Raw genomic sequence first — 17,051 nt, 5'->3', positions numbered from 1 at the left:
CAATGGAGCCCCATAACCATTCTGCAACTACCAATTATTCTGTAAATTTTGTATAAAAGAACCATTTATGCTGTAGTTTTCAGTCGCCAAAGCTGCCAGTTCACCCCAGGACACCATCCACTGCAAACCTACGTGTCACTCCAGCCACCAGCACAAAGAACCAGAGAAACACCGTGGTGTGCTGCAAGAAGGACCACTCAGATGTCAGACGAGAAAAGCAACCTGCCAGTTCTCCCCCATCTTTGGGGTAAAGTGCTCTTCTTCCCCACAGAAGTCATTTAAGGTAATTTTCTCTAAAAGGAACTTCCAAGATCAGTTTTTTGGCATAAAAAAAAAAGAGTAAAAGCCTCGCTGCTCTCTGGTGCATTCATTTCCATTCTTGCAAGTTCAGGAGCAAGAAGCAAGGCAGGCTCTCAGACTAAGCAGATTTGCACCCCAAAACCCAGGAGCTTACGATCACTGACACTTAGTGCAAATTACAGAGGCAAGGGTTGTGATCCATGATCAATGAGATGTCAAAAACAAATCAAACACAACCAGAAGATCAGCACATTCCAGCATTTTTCATAGCTGCTGCAGCAATGTTAGTAGAATACGCCTTAGGATTAAAAATAGAAACTAAATCCTCTCTGGAGTTCCAAAAATAATAATAAACCTACAGAACTTCATAAAGAAAAAAAAGTTTTATTGTAGGGCACAAACCCCTCCTCTTAGGATGTTGAGTATAAAAATACTGAAATCATCTTATAAAATCTGTTTTCCCTTTTGGCCCTGTTTCCAGAGCTCTGGATCACTTCATCCCTTTAAAACTTCCTTTGTTTGCAGCTCAGTTATACACCAGCAGCTTACAAAAAAAGCACTGCTAGTCGAGGGATGAATGTGTCACTACACCTATCCCTGACACCAAACACCATTTAATATCCACCTACAACTCCTGCATTTGCACCACATCCTCCTCCTGAAGCAGCTTGGAGTTTATTTGATCACCCTGAAGGGAACTAAATAATTAAATCAGTTTGACTACACAACTGGATGTAATAAAACCTGTCCATATGCTTGTGCTGAATAATATTCTTAAGCCTGCTTTATGTTTAGTTTCCTCCTTCTTCAGGTATATATCTTGCTTTGGAAATGCAATTATCCTCACCTCCTCATTAGATAAAGGTAATTATTGCAGCCACAGCCATGTGGATGTATCAATTCAATGTTTGCTGGGTTTCAAAGTCCGGAATAAGACCAACCCCACAGCCCACCTGGACTGCAGGTCCTGGGGGTAAGAGAGAGGAGGAAAAGACTTTTGGGGATGTTATTGCCATTTTCCCAGTGCAGACATGGCAACAGGGTCACTGCCAGTCCCTGACACCATCCAGGAAAGCTGGAGCAGCACCAAAATCCCCCAGCAGGAGCTGGGATGGGCAGAGTGCCGGGCTGCCCATGGGGACAGTGATGGTGCTCTGCCCTAGGGAATAGTCACAGTTTTCTCCCAGCATTTCTGGTTCTCAGAACTCTACAACTAAACCACACACACGAGCTTTGCCAGAACACGACTGAGACAGAGGAGAAGGGACAAACCTGCCACGGGCACTGCTAATCCTGCAGCGATTCGCCACATCCCACAAGGGCACCCTAAAACTGATATTAATAGCCCCTAAAACTGCCATTAAACAGCCCATTAGAGCGAAGTCTCACATCCTGATTTCCAGTGAATCAAAATCTTCATTTCCAGCAGACCACTGGTGCATCTGTACAACCTCCTTGCTCCAGCATCTCCGGGGTCGGGGCTGCTGCGAGCAGGGACCGCCTGAGGGAGACAAACCCCTTCCCTGGACACCAACAGCCCTGCTCACTCACAGGCTTCCAGCTCCTCCCTCACGCTAAACTTACCCAAATCATTTGGTGAAGTCCTAAGTACCCTTGTGTTAGGGATGCAGCACAGGTTTATTCTGCAGAATTAACCCCATCTCCCACCTCTCCCCTTCTGGGAAACACCGCTGTCCTCCCCAGGGAGGCTCACAGGGGTCCAGGGGAAGTGAAAACTGCAAACAGCTCTGGAATTCCCTTCCAATCCTTCTCCCTTGAGCTCCACGACACATGTAAAACTCAATAGATGTTTGGTTATGGGCATTCAAGGAGAACTGGGCACTAGGGCATGAGGTGGCAGAGACAAGGAGGGAGTTCTCCTAACACACTCCTTCAGGAAAAAAAAATTAAAGAAAAAAAAGAAAGAAAAAGGGACATCAAGCATAGGCAGGAGAAGGCTATGATAGCCAAGAAGCCCCTTCCAGAGCATCAGGCAGTACAGAACTTGCTGCACCCATTCAAAAGACAGGAACAGAGATGGAAACACACTGTGAACATGGAGAACCTCTGCAGTGGTTTTTACCAACCCATTACACCAAGCATTGAGCCCCTTGGAGATGGAGCACGCTGGCCAACCAAGTGCATTAGTGGGGATGAGGGGAGCCAGATGAGAGCCTGTGGTTTGAGATCCAGTTAGAACAAGGACTCCCTCCTTCTGCACATCACAGCAGGACATCTCTGCTCCCAGGGAAAAAATTTTGGAGATGGGTAAATGAGGATCTATCTCAACACCTGAGGCTCTTTCACCAGTGTCCTCAAATTTGGCCACCTACAGCTCCAAGTGGGACAAATCTCAAAGCCTTCACTAACTTTGCAGTCCAGTGAACTCTTAGGCTAGAGCATGAATACCACCATGAAAGGGCTCAAGTATTTCAACCCTATAAACATTATTGCACAGGCTTCTGCCTTTTAGGGCTAAATCCCTCAAAAGCTGTTGCTGATAAAGAAGGAGGCAAGAGGATTAAAAAAAAATAGAACTCAAAAAAGGTGAAGAAATTCAAGTCATGGGAAAAGACTGAGAGGACCACAGAGAGCAGATTAGAAGCGAATAAAAATAAAAGGAATGGCGGAGTTACCGGGTAACCATCACGTCCTGACTGCCCCTGTGGGGGGGGAACAAGGGAGACAAGTCAGTCAATGCATCCATAGCAGCATGACAACACAGCAGCAGGCAGGACATGGGGTCATCAGCTCCCCAGCCAGCCCTGGCACTGAACTCCTGAGAAACCTCTCAGGGCAATTTTCCTATCGGAATGGTCACACCTGCAGCGTATTTTGCCCAGGTTTTCATCTCGTGCTTCCCCCCTTTGGCTACTTACCAAGGGCTTTGCCAACTCACACCCATCCCTGCTGTCTATGCTCACCCCCTGCCGCCCCTGGAGCCAGGGATGTGCACGGCACACACTGGATCCTGGCCATAAACCTGCCTTGGGATGGGGGTATCAAGAGGTTTGGAAACACCCAGGGGTTGGGGAGAGGTCAGGGAGGCTGTGGCTGCTGAGCCAGGGGTCAGGACAGCAGTTACTGTGCTCCAACCTCCTGCTGCAGCACTTGATTCAGCGAAGGTTTCCCCCTCTTAGATCCATCAATTTCCTCACAGGATGCAGCTCTCCCAGCTCACATCTAGGCTTTGCTTTGCAATGAGGCAGAAAGCACAGCTGATGCCACGGGGAAAGACCCTGCTCAAGTTGCCAGTAACACCTGCGAGATCAGCAGAAGCAAACACAGCCCACTCGGGATATTTCACCTTCTCTGCTCCCCTCGGGAGGTTCCCAAAGGCGTTTACAGCCTGAGCTGCCGTCAAACGTGCCGTGAGCCACAGCAGAGCCTGCTGCAAGCCAGACCTAAGGCAGACTCCCTGGAAGGAGCTGTTAAGTATTAGCTGGTACACAAGTAGGCAGTAAAGCATGTTTCTGGTGCAGCAATGTCATCTGCTACCACAAACACAGGTTATGTCAGCGTGCTGCGGGCGGAGAGCCGGAGTCAGGCATTCCTCATGGCATGGAACAGCCCCCTCCCTTTCCCTGAGTGCCCCTGCGGCCTCTAATGCCTCCTGCAGCACCCTCCTGATCCATCCAGAAACAGTGTTGACTTCAACAACCGCCTATTTAACAAATTACAGTCTCGGGATAAAGTGCACAGTGAGGATTTTTATGGAGACGTATGGCACTGGAGCACACACGGATAAATAGGAAACACTTGTAACGCCCAGCCCTCGCTAATACATGATGTGTTTGCTAATATCTGGGACTGTAAATGTTTAATTACAGTCTGTGGTAAGTCTATCTTTCAATTGTAGAAATTTCCTACCCAGCATGTGATTTTAATACCCTCCGAAACAGAGATTTTTATGGAATATCTGAGCAGAAACCCCCTTACTCACAGACAGGACAATCAATCATCCAGCAGCCACAAATCCTGTACCACAAATTCTAGTAATTTCATACACATAACTAGATTATAACAGCCAAAAAAAAATAAAATACCAGAACAACTGCTACTAGGGAACAACAGAATTGAGGATACAAGTTTGAGCAGTGTGATGCTGTATATGTAAGGAGTAATTGATTCCTTATGGCCAAAATCAAGAAACAAAGGAAACTAATAAATACAGTACTGCTGAAATAAAATAACATTGTGGTTCTGTGGGTTCTAGGACTTATATATTATGCTTAAAGAAGTCTCTGGCAAATGCTGCTTATGCTAAAAAGCAGGATTTAAAAAAAAAAAAAAAGGGGGCAAAAAAACCCAAACCAAAAATGAACTAAACCAGGAGCTGTCTTTTAAAGAAGGGCAAGGGGAGAGGGGGAAAAAAAAAAGAAGATAAAAAAAAGTCTTGTTTGTGTTAAATCTCCCCTGTGCTCTGTTTGCAATTCAATAGTGCCGTGGGAACCAGGAAATGAAACCAACTAGAGACAAAGAAAAATTAATAGTGCACCATATGTTGCCTATGTCAAATCACATACAATAAACGTGACCAGACAGCACACGTGAGGCAGTGTGTGTAACCCAGCCGGCTGCGTGTGGGCTGATAACAGCCCCTGAGCAGGAGCAGAACCAAAACAGCCAAATACATCCATTTTAAATAAGCCAAAGCACTTCAGCCAAGAGGAAAAAGTCCCTTAAAAGGTGTATATATGGAGTTTTAAATAGGCAACATCCCAGTATCCTCTTCACTTGTAACCTGCCATTGAGTGAGAAATTACTTGTTTTCTTAAATAATTAAGCCAAATTGCATGAATGGCATAGAAGAAAAAAAAAATAAGTAAGTGCCAGGCAGAGCCCTGTGGGGACCAGCTCCAGCACCCAGAAGGCCTCCCTGGCTCCACACACCCGTACTCAGCCCCAGTGGATGCTCTCCACAACCTCCCAATTTGCTCCTTCAAAAGCTGCCCAAATAATCATTTTGCTCAACTCCCTCTTTAGTCTTTACATTAAAAAACGAACTTGAAATAGAAGCAAAAGTTCAAAGGGCTGAAATCCCTTAACCAAACCCACAGGCAGCGCTGCTGATCCCAGGAGAACCAAAGCCATGGCGCTGTTACAACACTTCAGGTACATCCCCAATCACCTTTTGGCTTTTAAACACATTTACAGAACTGGAAATGGTCTAGCCCAGGAATAGTAAACCAAATTTAATTTTTCCTAAAATGGTCACTTTTTAAGCCAGTGAGGCTCTATAGGAAGAGAACAACGTGAAGAAACATCTCTGTTATCGTAACAACAGAGAAGGAAGTGTGGCTGCAAACAGCCTGCACCTCCTCCTCCTTTTGGGGGAAGAAAAGTAGAAAACTTGAAACACCTAATACCCATAATTTTTTTTTTTTTTAAACAATCCCTCAGCAGCTTGGAGGGCACAAACAAAACATGAATTCTCACTCCAAAACCAGCAGGAGAACAACAGATTTGAACGTGGTGGCACAGCCAAAAGCACGTCTGAACACTTGGAAGGAGGAGTTGACACATTTTCAACTATAACCCCTTCAAACAACTATTTCCCCATAAATTTTCTCATTGCATTGGTAGAAATGCTCATTATTCTCCCCAGGACTTCAAAGAGAGAAGCAAGCAAGCTATGGCTTTCCCTCTAGCCCCCCTTGTGAGGTGACCAAATCCGTATTAAATGATGGAAACACAACAGATAAGAAAAGCAAGACAAAGCTTTAGAACCAATGAACCCACCAACATGTTAAAATATTAGTACAGCACTGTTTCTGTTAAATGGAGACAGACTAAAGAACTCTTTAAAAGGAGAACTCTTTTTTACTGAATATTTTCTGAGCTTAAAATTACTGAAAGTCCCTCAGGGCAGCAAGTTCAACATTTTAAAATTCCCCTCCCCCCCTTCTATTTGTCTACAATCTTAAAAAAAACTCCAGCAGCATCTGGTACCAATTTTGCTTCCAGACACACCTCTACCAAAAAATGCTGTGCTTTTGCAAGGACACTGAAAGGCAGGGAAAGGGGAAGCCTTAACTTTGTTGATCCGACCAGTAAAATCCACGATACTTACTGCAGGTCCTGGAAAACAAAAGAAAAACAGAGAGAAAAAAAAAAGTCACTTAATTGCAAAGAAAAAGTATAATCTGATAAAACAGCACATAGCAGTAACCAACATCAGATCTGTTCAGGACTTCCCAGTTCAATTCCCACGGGATGACTTTCCAGATGCACTTAACACCCCCTGCATCCTCCTGTTGTAGGATCATCTCACCCGTGCTGCTGGCACAGCAGTGCTGACAGGGGTGCAAAACCAGTCTTTTCCCACCTTTTCTCCAGTGTGACTGGGGGTTACAAACAGAAGTATCCAGGCTTCATGGATACGAAGAGCCATCCCCTCTCCCCCCACAAGACCACGCACAGGACATGAGCGCCTGGGGCATCCCCTGCAACCATAGAGCAGTGCCAGCAAAGAGCAGGCAGATGGGGCTGGAAAAACGTGCAAACTTTCATGAATAAAAACTATATTTTCACCATGAACCTTATTTTTTCTTCAGGTTGTGCAAGGGGAGAGGGAGACATGCTTGCAAAAGCCAGAGGAGCAGTGCAGTAGGCACCTGGCAAGGACATTGCTACAGCTTCCACGGATCCCAGGTGCTGCTGTTGTTTGGTTCCTGTCACTCCCTGGCCCCAAAACATGTCACACAACCCCACAGTCCTGTGTCACTTCCATGTGGCTGCTGCTCAAGAGCTCTGCTGTGCCCAGAGGCAGCCAGGGGATTGATGCACAGTGCCTTTGATCCAGGGAAATGCCCCTCACATCTCCTTGAGACTTCGGGTATCAGTGCCGCAGTCTGACACTGTGATTCATGGCAGCAGAATTAAAAAACCAACCATCTCCCCCATATTCCCCAGCAGTGCAGGGCTTTTCACTACCTGCCACCCCAATTTCTACAGTTTTCCCTCTGCTTGCCCAGGCTGGTGCTACACAGAGGTGAACACTGAGCTCTAATCCAAAGGAATCCACATTGTTCACTAGGCAGCCTATAGCTCTGTTCTACTTCTTCATGCTCTGATCAAAACCAGAAACTAATCACACTTTGAAAAGAAAAAACATGAGGAAAATTAAAATAGAAGGGGGAAAAAAAATCAGCTTTGTTCATCCTAGGTTATTCAACAATATTAATCAGGAAGCATATTTCAAGCAAATGCATTTTCAAGGTTTTTAAAATTTGTTTTAAAACTGAAACATTGTTGAGTTGAATTAAAAAAAACCCAAAACCAAAGACCAAAAAACAAGAAAAGCTTGAGAATGAGGACTGGCAGCAAGTAAAGACTGGCAGTGAACTAAGAACCATCCCCTCAACCTGTGTCTGTCACCTGAACACGGTCAGTGTCACCCACGGCCACAGCCAAGAGCACATGGGAGGGCAGGAGACAATCTCCACATCTCCCTCCATGCCAGGAGACCATTTTCTTTAGTGCCAAAATTCACACAGGCTCTGAACTCGCTCCCCTTGGTTTAACTTCTTCTGAACACAGAAGTCAGTGGCTCTCTGCCAGTTTATTAACTGAGAATCATAAACCCGGTTTATTAACTCACTCACACCGAGCTGCCCACAAAAGCTCTTCTGTGGAAAAGTCAAAGACTGAGTCTCAAATAAGAAGCAGACAGGAAATTATTTTAATATGGGATTTCAATCATGTACCAATTATAATCTCTTTGGAATTTGTTGCCTTTTTGCCTTTTCTCGGCTACTGTTTTTAACCCCAACATGTGCAGGAAAGTGCTCTTCAAAGTGATTCCCTCTCAAATCCAGGAATCACTGTTGACTGGGGGAAGGTCTGTATATGGACCCTGGGATGTTCTCCAGCCACATCAGTGGAGTTACACTAATCTTTCACTGTGCTGTTGGCCAAACAGGGCTAGATAAATCTCCATTAAGGCATAAAGTGAAACCTATTGAACTAATCTCTTCTCCTCCTAGGAACAACATCACTTTCTGGCTGGCAGAACATGTTTTTCAACAGCCCAGCCACAAGACACTTGTTTCCTATGGAAGAAAGTCAAATATTTTACAAGCCAACAATAAATAATGATGTTGATCGTGTACCCAGGGGCTGCCCCCCACCCAGCCATCTCACTAGTGTGGGCACATTGCACAAGAGGCACGATCTTCTCAGAGAAATTTGCCAGAATTTACTGCTAATAATTCTGACTAGTGAGAATCAGGAAGAATGAAACCACTTAGAAATTCTTCTTGTAACAAATAGAAGTTGGAAGCAGCCTTTGTGTATTTAAAATTCCTTAACAAATTAACTTGGGGGCTGATTTCAGAAGGAGGAGAAGAAAGACAAAATAATCTGCAAACACACAGATTTTGGTCTATGATTGATTTGCCTTGAACAGGGATGATGCTGCTGTTCACCAGGAGTGAACACCTAGTGCCCAAGCCTGCAAGGGATGGAGAAATTTGGAAACACCAGGAGATTCCTTAAGAACGTGGACAGCTGTGCTAGCAGGAGGTGAAAACCGAAACTCATTAAAAATAAATGACCCAGATTTCCTGATCCACTAACATTAATGTTATTTTGTATATCCAAAGCCCTAGCAGGTCACAGTGGCATCATCCCCAGCAGTACACAAACATATGGGAAACGACAGGTCACAGTCATTTATTTCTAAGTATTTTTGCAGCTTGGGAATTTTGGGATAAGATATCATTTCTGTTAAATGTGCAAATCATTTATCATGCAAGCTTTCCTGCCATGAGAGGGGAGAGCCAGGCAGGGGAAACAAAACCAGCCAGACCTTCCCAAAGGCTCAGGAAGAGTCAGAGGGGACTTTGCTGCAGCCCTAATGGGCAAAGAGCCCATCCCCAAGGTGGCAAACGTGTGTGGCCACCTGAAGATGTAAAAAACGCTAATTTAAAAGCAATATGTATACATTCACATAAATATCTATATAAACACATAGCTATGCATATTTATATACACATACAGTATGTATATACATACATATAGAGTTATTAATTCAGGATGCTGTAAGGGGAGTAATTGAGTCATGGGCAACAAGGAAGGAGAACAACTGCTACAGTCATAAGAAGTCACAGAGAGTCTGAGAAAATGATTTGTTGCTGTGTATTGAACTCTAACTCCTATCTAGGTTAAAATCTAAATGCGGGACAAGTTAGATTTTTCCTGAAGTTCAGCAGAAAAAGAAGTCCTTGGGTATTAAAAATACAAGGAAGAGGGGAAAACGCCAAATAAATACAAATTTCTGCATGATTTACCCACATACACCCAGACACATGCTTACTGAATAAGAACAACTACATATTTGCACTTGTTCACTCAGTCACAGGGCCAATGGGTTTAAAAGTGTAAATCTTAATGTGTAAAATATTAGATTTCAGTCCATGTAGAGCTGGGAGAGAGATAACACTTCCCTGCATAGAAACCTCTTTGTGTTTTTTCTTAAAAAAAGCTTTAGATTCTTCCCTGTTCCAGGATATTTGTGCAAACAGGATAGCTGTAAGAAAAAAACCCACCCAAACAAACAAAACCCCCTTTGAATTAAAACTTTCTTAGAAGTTCAAATTAAAGCAACATTTGCAGCGCGATGTAAATTTGGAAACCAAAAGTCATGGGTGGTGGGCAAGAAGACTTTTATCCCAATTCAGCAGTTTCAACACACTCCCCCAACAAGTGTTACTGAAATGGAAAAACTTTGCAAACAAAACTTTTACTGCCAGAAACAAGCAATAATGCCAAGTCAGTATTTTCCAATGAAATTAGATTTCATTAAAAAAATGCCCTCTCAGGCCTACCTGTAAGGGCAATTTTGTAGCTGTTCACAGTTGATGCAAACAGGGGCTACCCAACACCACAGCCATCAGCTTTGGGTGTTAATGTCCAGAACAAGCTCTTGCTTCATGTGAGGAGAGCAGAGACATACCCAGAGACTTTCCAGACTGAGCACTTCATGTCTATTTTCTCCTGTTTTATCCTGAGGGATATTCTGAGGTTCAGAGCAGTTTTTGGGTCAATCTTCAAGCCAGGGGAAGAAAGCAGCGTGATGTTACGAGAGACACGAGCATCACCTCCCACCAACTAGTTACGCAAAGACTTTGAACAAATATTTAAACTGAATTCCCAAATCCTGGATCTGATTCATCCATCCTTCAGGAACACCCCGGTATGGATCAATCTTTACAAAAAAATAAACGTAGAGCCCAGGGAGGGCTGCACATCCATACCCATCCCACTCACGCAGCACCAGGTGGCAGCAAGAGGGGAAGCAAAACCTCCCAGATCCCTGGAGAAAATCCATGTTATTTCACAAACACTCACTCCAGCAGTTGAACTGTGTCCTCACTGGGACATATCACGTTGAAAGAATAAGCTAAACATGACATTAAACCTGATTTTGCCTTTGGCACGGAAAAAGAACTGTATCTGAGATGTGCAGGCTGGCTGTCAGCACCAACCATGAGTGCTGCAAAACCTTCCTTCCACCTCACACTCAGAGAAGGCTGAAAATCCCACACGAAGTTGTATTAAAATGGGTTTTCCTTTTTATACACCAGCTATTTCCGTGGGTGGGTGCCCCTGGGTCTTCAAGGCTGTGCTTAACTTTCCAGCTGCAAAAGAAATCTGGTGATGCTCATGTACAGGAATAAAGAATGTTGGGACCTGTGTGTTGGTTCTGGCAGGGTTGGGATGGAGCTTGGACGTGCTGGACCAGACCAAACAGACAGAGAGGGCTCAAGTCAAGTATGACACCTCCCCAGGGCAGCTGCTGCTTTGAGTTTCCAAGCCTCATGGTAGCAACAGTGGAATAAATTGGTTATTAAAAGTAACCTCTTTCACACTGGTGGTGCCTGGGTGACTGTCACTGCAGTGACCAGCTCCGGGACACGTCTGCTGTTCCACGGCTGCATCAGTGATTCCCACAGGGCCAGGTGATGGAGAGAGCAAATAAAATGTGTCAGATGGAGCCATTTGACTCAATTACTCCCTGGTTTGTTCAGCTGGGCTGACAGCAGCAGAAACACTCCCCCAGGTACTTGATCTTTGTGTCTGAGGTCAGGGAAGGGATGACAGCAGGGACGACTGTGCCGACAGAGGAAGCCCGGGGGAAGGCTGGGGTTTAGCACAGACACCCCCCCCTTGCCCTCCAGGGCTTCCCATGGGCAAAACTTGTTGCCTTTATGCTTCTCTGCAACAAAATAAACTGAGCCAAGCCCAGAGCCAGGGCCCCAGCGGAACCCACAGCCTGCCCTCAGCAGGTCCCAGGGGCAATGGTGGTTCATCCCCATGGTTTAACAAGTGCTTTTTGAAGCATGTCCAGCCAGACTTGCCCCACTTCCAAACAGTCTAAATAGTTAATTTCCCCCACCTCCAGAAATGGTTTATGGTATGATGTCTTTCTGTGGTGGAGAGCATGGTTTCAGGATGATAGATTCTTAGTTTAGAGAAACACAACTCTTGGATTAATATTTTTTTTTTAAATCTGAATCCATCACAGCAAAAGAAAAAAACAAATTTCAGTCTTGGTTTAAATAAGCAGGAGGGATGTGATTTAAAAGGGACAGAAGTATCTCTTAAAAGTTTCTCTTCTTGTTTTTTAGAGATATAGGTTGAAAGTTTCAATATAAATCAGAAAAAAGTTTTTCAACATGACCATTTCAACAGTTGCCAGAAAAAATGCTCCCCTTGGCCGGGCTGAGCTTTCTGGCTCTCCAACAGCATTTGTCTGGAGTCTGTGAAGCTCCAACCAGGCAGTGTCCCTGGGGATGGACACCAGCGTGCTGCACAAACAAAGTTTTATTCACATTTATCAGCTGTAGTGAAGGAACAAGGACCTGGTTTATGTGTGATCAGGTTCTCAAACAAATATAGGAATATATATTCAAGCTATCTGGAAAAACAAACATCTGGCAGCTCAGCCAAGAGCAATACACGGCGGGACGCCTGCTCTCCGTGTGTCTCTGCAGTGCAGAGGGACAATCCACAGGGAGTGAGCTGCATTCCTGGGATTTCACTGGTGTGCCCCATCCAGCACGTCTGAGTGTGCATCTCTGTGCACAGGGGTGGCTGCTGCACCCTGCTTGATTTTCCTCCAAAATTGCAAAGAAATTCAGAAAAAGTTATTTGGTGGTTTGAATTTTCTTTTGTTGCCAATAATCGATTTTTTTGTTTTGTTTTGAGTTTTTTGTTTTGTTTTGTCTCTTTTATAATGCTTTTTTTCTTGCTGGTTCTTTCTGGCAGCTTTCTGCTTTGGAAGGATGCTCAAGTGGCATTTGCAGGCATGTCATAGCACAAGGGCAAATGCTGCTTTTCAAAAGCTTTTGGATGAAACAGGGAGAAGGAATTGAAGGGCACGTGCAAGCTCAGTGCTGCCTCCCAGAATTCTGTATGGACTACAGACACATCTTGGACAGCGTTTACACAAATGCCTGCATACAAAATCAGGTTCATTGGCTGACCTCTCCAGCTGCCCCTGGTTGAATGCTGTACTCCACTGTGCTTTTTAAAGCCATTAGTGACAGTTAAAAGCCAACAAAAAAAAAGAATCAAAGCTGTCTGGTGGTTATTCCTACAGCCCAAGGAAAATGGGGTTTAATGAAGCTGGCTGGGATCCACCCCCCACCCCCTTAACGAGTGAAGTACCCATCCCTTAGCCAGGAGTAAATCCCTGATGCTTCAGGAACAAAAATATCTCAGAAAATATCTAATGTACCATCAGTGGAAGAGAAGGGAAATGCCTGCCTGCCTTCCATGGAAATCAATCCACCAGTTCACATGCTGCTGGTGTGCAGCACAAAACCCTCAATTTCCTTTCCCCCAAACTTAAAAAAAATTGTTTAAGATACTAGTGATCAGAGCTGCCCTTTTTGAAAACTGAGACATATATTTTCCATAGCAAGAGGCAGCAGAGAACAAAATCAGCTTCCCTGCTAAATGAAAATTTACCTGGTCCTCATTCCTTCTCTCCATGTTCAGGAACCCAAGAGCAGAACCCAAATGTATAATTTAATCTGCTGTTTCCTCTCATACAGAGGCAGTTGCAAACTGTGTGGCTTTCAATGGCACATCCCTGCCTGACTCCTTAGAAAGAGCAACACCAACAGCATCTCTCCCCTCTCCAACAGCACTCAGACCCTACAGCAGAATGTAAACAGCACTTCTCCCCAGCTGAAAGGGGGCTGGTGCTTTCCCATTTCACAAGACAGGGGAAAAAATACAACCCCCCACCAGACACACTGAAGTGACAGAGACACAGTATTAAACAGTCAGCTCAAATAATAATTCCCAGCAAGGCTGCTCTGCAGCCTCACCCAGCGTGAGGGCACACTGGTGCTCAGGTGGCTGAGGTTTGGTTACCCCTGGCTCTGAAATGCTGACACCATCCATCATGTGGCCAGCAGGCAACGTATAGACATGTCCACAAGCAAAGAACAAGGCAGAGCACACCTCCCACCTAAAAATGGCTGGGGAGTTCTCTGTTTGTGTGCTAATTCACAGTCCTTCTTCAGGGTTGGATGGGACAATAATGGGGCTGAATGGTGCAAGGGAGAAATGGAAGGATGGATAAAATGTGACAGCAGTGGGTGTTTTGAGTTGGATTTGTTTATTTTGACTGTTTTCTTGTTTTCCCTTATTTATTTTTTAGTGTTTTCATTTATTATTTTAGTTTTTATAGAAACCTTCACTTCCAGCACACAGGGACATGGGAAGCCCCAGTTCCACAGCCCATCAGATGAAGGTGACCAGTGTCATTATTAAAAGGCTCCAGTACCACCCAATGACACCCACAGGGCCCTCAGTGATGCTGCTGGGACAAGGTGACACTCACCGGGTTCTCCGCGCCGGCCGGGCTTCCCTCGCCTCCCTGGAGGGCCTGTGGGGAGCAGAGAGCACAGGGTTAGTGATTCCTCATCAGCAGAGTACCCACCACACGTCCTTCCCTTCGGATCCAGCCCACCTCGTGTCTCCCCGCCCTTCCCAACTACCAAAGAAATCAGTAGGCTGCACATCTTAAATACCACCTTTTGCAACATATAGAATTTTGGTGAAAAAGCTTGCCTTCCTAGGCAAGCTGGGAAGCAGGTTTTGGAGTTATTGGTATTGCCCACATAGAGGGAACTATGTCTTACATGCTTCAAAATTCTGGAAAAAAAAACTTTGCGGGGTGGGTGACAGCGCTGTGCAGTCCCTGAGTGCTGCAAATGCCTGGAACTGGCTGGGAAATCACAGTAGCTAAAGAATTAAAGCAAGGAACCTTTATAAACCTTTTGGTACTAATCATTGCCTGAGTCAGAAGTAATTTTTTTAGTGCAGACAGCTGACACAGCCTAGATCTGGTCATGCATTTATGAATTTAGACCCAGATTTCAGATGTAAAGCTTGCTTGTATTCTTACCCTTCTGGGAAGCAATGGCCAAGGGGTTGATAAAGTACCATAAATAACAAAATACCCTTAATTAAGGAAAAAAGGCACTCAAACAACACACACAGTTGCAGAACACTGCTCCAGCACACATAGAACATCCAGGTCCCTGACAAAGCCATAACACCATGTCCTTTATGTCCATGTGTTGCAGTCTCTCTGCTGCAGCCAGGCTTCCCTGCCTGGGACCTGGCAGCATTCCCTCTTCCACAACACGTGCATTGCCAGGTTGGAAGAAAAAGCCACTTTTTGTACCCTTGTGCAGCAGGTCAGCCAGCTCTGGTGGAGCATTTGCTGAGTGAGAGCAATGTTAACAAAAAGCAAGGGCTCGTTTTTTATCTGGGAAACTACATTGCTCCCTCTCCTTTCTGCTGGAAAAGGATGATAAACAAAGACTATTAAATATTGCTGTGCTCCTATCAGAATTTCCCCTGTTGCTTAGAGTTCTGTGCCCAAATGTGCAACTGCATCTCCAACAACTGGAATTTCAGCTGTGGGCTGGAGTTCTGCACTTTAAAGTTTGGATACACTGTCCAGCACTCCCCCTTCCCAGACCCCCACACAGTTCCAGCAGACCCCCTGCCCTCACAGGGGCTGCAGTGAGAGCCCCAAGCCCCACTTGGTCCCTTGCTATGGGAATGGCAGCTTGCAGCCAGAAACCCCAGGTACCTTCTCAAGGGACTGGTAGAAGTGTCTGTTGTAAATCCCTAATTGACTTCCTCACAAGTTTCTACGGGTGAGGCAAAATAAGCAGAAAAAAAAAAAAGAAAAAAAAGAAGCATATTTTCAGTCTCATTAATTCTTGAAACCACATTACATCCAGCAGAAAGGTTTACTGCCCTCCATCCTGAAGTCAAGCTGCTATGGAGAGCACGACTCTGATGAAGCACCTTTTCCAACCTTAAAGACCAGACAAGACCGAGTAATTAAAGTCCATCTACCTGCACCACCCTCCTGGCTAATTGTGGAGGTCTGACCCCCAGGCAGATCCCAAGCCTCAGCAGCCTTCAGCCTCCCTTGGGGTGTGGAGGCTGCTTTAAACACCAGCTTTGCTCAATCCTTCCCTGGCTTTCGACAGACTCCTCCTGGATGTGTTTTATCTAGAGTGGCTCGCTCGTAATCATTTTGCTTTGCCTCTTTTGCTGGCAGCAGGCAGAAAGCACAGGGTGTTTCTTAGGGAGGAGGAAATGTCCTAATGAAGGTGTAGGAGAGGGAGGCCAAGTTTTTAAACAAGTGAGTAATGAGTTGGTAGCGATGCTTTGAGGCAATTTAAAGGAGGGTTGATGTCAAAGGGCGAATGTACAGAGCTCCCACGTAAGGCTTAGGTTGGAGCCATTCAACTGAGAATGTGAGAAACCTGCAGGGAACTAAATGTGCTGTATAAAAAGGGAATTTAATCCTGGTTTGTTTGGTTTTTTTTAAAGTTTAAGTGATTTCTTGATACTTCACGCCACAAGAGAAAAGTTGACTCTTGCCTACAGAGACACAGGTTGTCCAGAGAGGTGGTAGATACCCCATCCCTGGAAATATTCAAGGTCAGACTGGATGGGGCTTTGAGCAGCATGATCTGGTTGAAGATGTCCCTGCTCATTGCAGGGGGATTGTGCTAGATAATCTTTAAAGGTCCCTTCCAATCCAATCCATTCTATGATCTTGTGATCTTTCCCTACAATCCTCAAAAAAAATCTGTAAAATGGGTGCAGCATATGGAATTGAAAATACATTTCAGAGATATTGCTTGTGGCAAGTGTGAGATAGCCAAAGTTGAGATAGGAAAAACTAAAAATCCATTCTCATCTGTTTTACTTGTTGTTTTTACCTTAAAGCAATTTGGTAAAAGAGAGAGAGGAAAAAAAAAAAGAGAGATGTATTTTAGAAAACAAAACTAGAAACCTGCTGCCATTTAATAGCTGGATTAGGAAACACATCTGAGGAGAGAAATCTTAGTGGGGATTAAAAGAAAGAACATCATACCCAGTATCTACTTTGGGCAAGAATTGCAAGTCTCAGCCCTGTGATGCAGATGTGGGCGAGCAGAAGGACACAGAGCTGCCAGCTCTAGGAGTCATTAATGTCCTCTGCAACCTTGTAAGTCACTTGTCTGCATGATTGGGAATTACTATTTTAGCAATTTCTAGCCTATTCCTGGCCCTCAGCTTTGGATACTGCGAAATGAGTTGGGCATAAACTGAATCCATATTAAACCTCTTGTTTCCAACCCCTTTCAGAGACTACAAAGCAAATTAAGGAGGCCTGGGAATTTGTTTGAAGATAAATGTTCACTGTAAACTGTTAC

At 44.8% G+C, this 17,051-nt stretch overlaps 1 protein-coding gene across 1 annotated transcript in view; it reads right to left on the bottom strand.

Moving 5' to 3' along the window:
* Positions 1 to 17,051, bottom strand: part of COL23A1 (collagen type XXIII alpha 1 chain) — a 172,507-nt gene that overhangs the window by 36,303 nt on the left and 119,153 nt on the right. The window contains exons 2-4 of the mRNA XM_027682443.1: positions 14,162 to 14,206; positions 6,374 to 6,381; positions 2,937 to 2,963 (exon numbers count right to left, since the gene is read on the bottom strand). Coding sequence (XP_027538244.1) covers positions 2,937 to 2,963; positions 6,374 to 6,381; positions 14,162 to 14,206 — 80 coding nt within the window. The remainder of the gene's footprint in view (positions 1 to 2,936; positions 2,964 to 6,373; positions 6,382 to 14,161; positions 14,207 to 17,051) is intronic.

This window comes from Neopelma chrysocephalum, unplaced genomic scaffold, assembly GCF_003984885.1.
Source record: "Neopelma chrysocephalum unplaced genomic scaffold, ASM398488v2 Primary Assembly neopelma1_63, whole genome shotgun sequence".
In the NCBI taxonomy this organism is placed as follows: Eukaryota; Metazoa; Chordata; class Aves; order Passeriformes; family Pipridae; genus Neopelma; species Neopelma chrysocephalum.
This window is presented reverse-complemented; position numbering and strand designations above follow the sequence as displayed.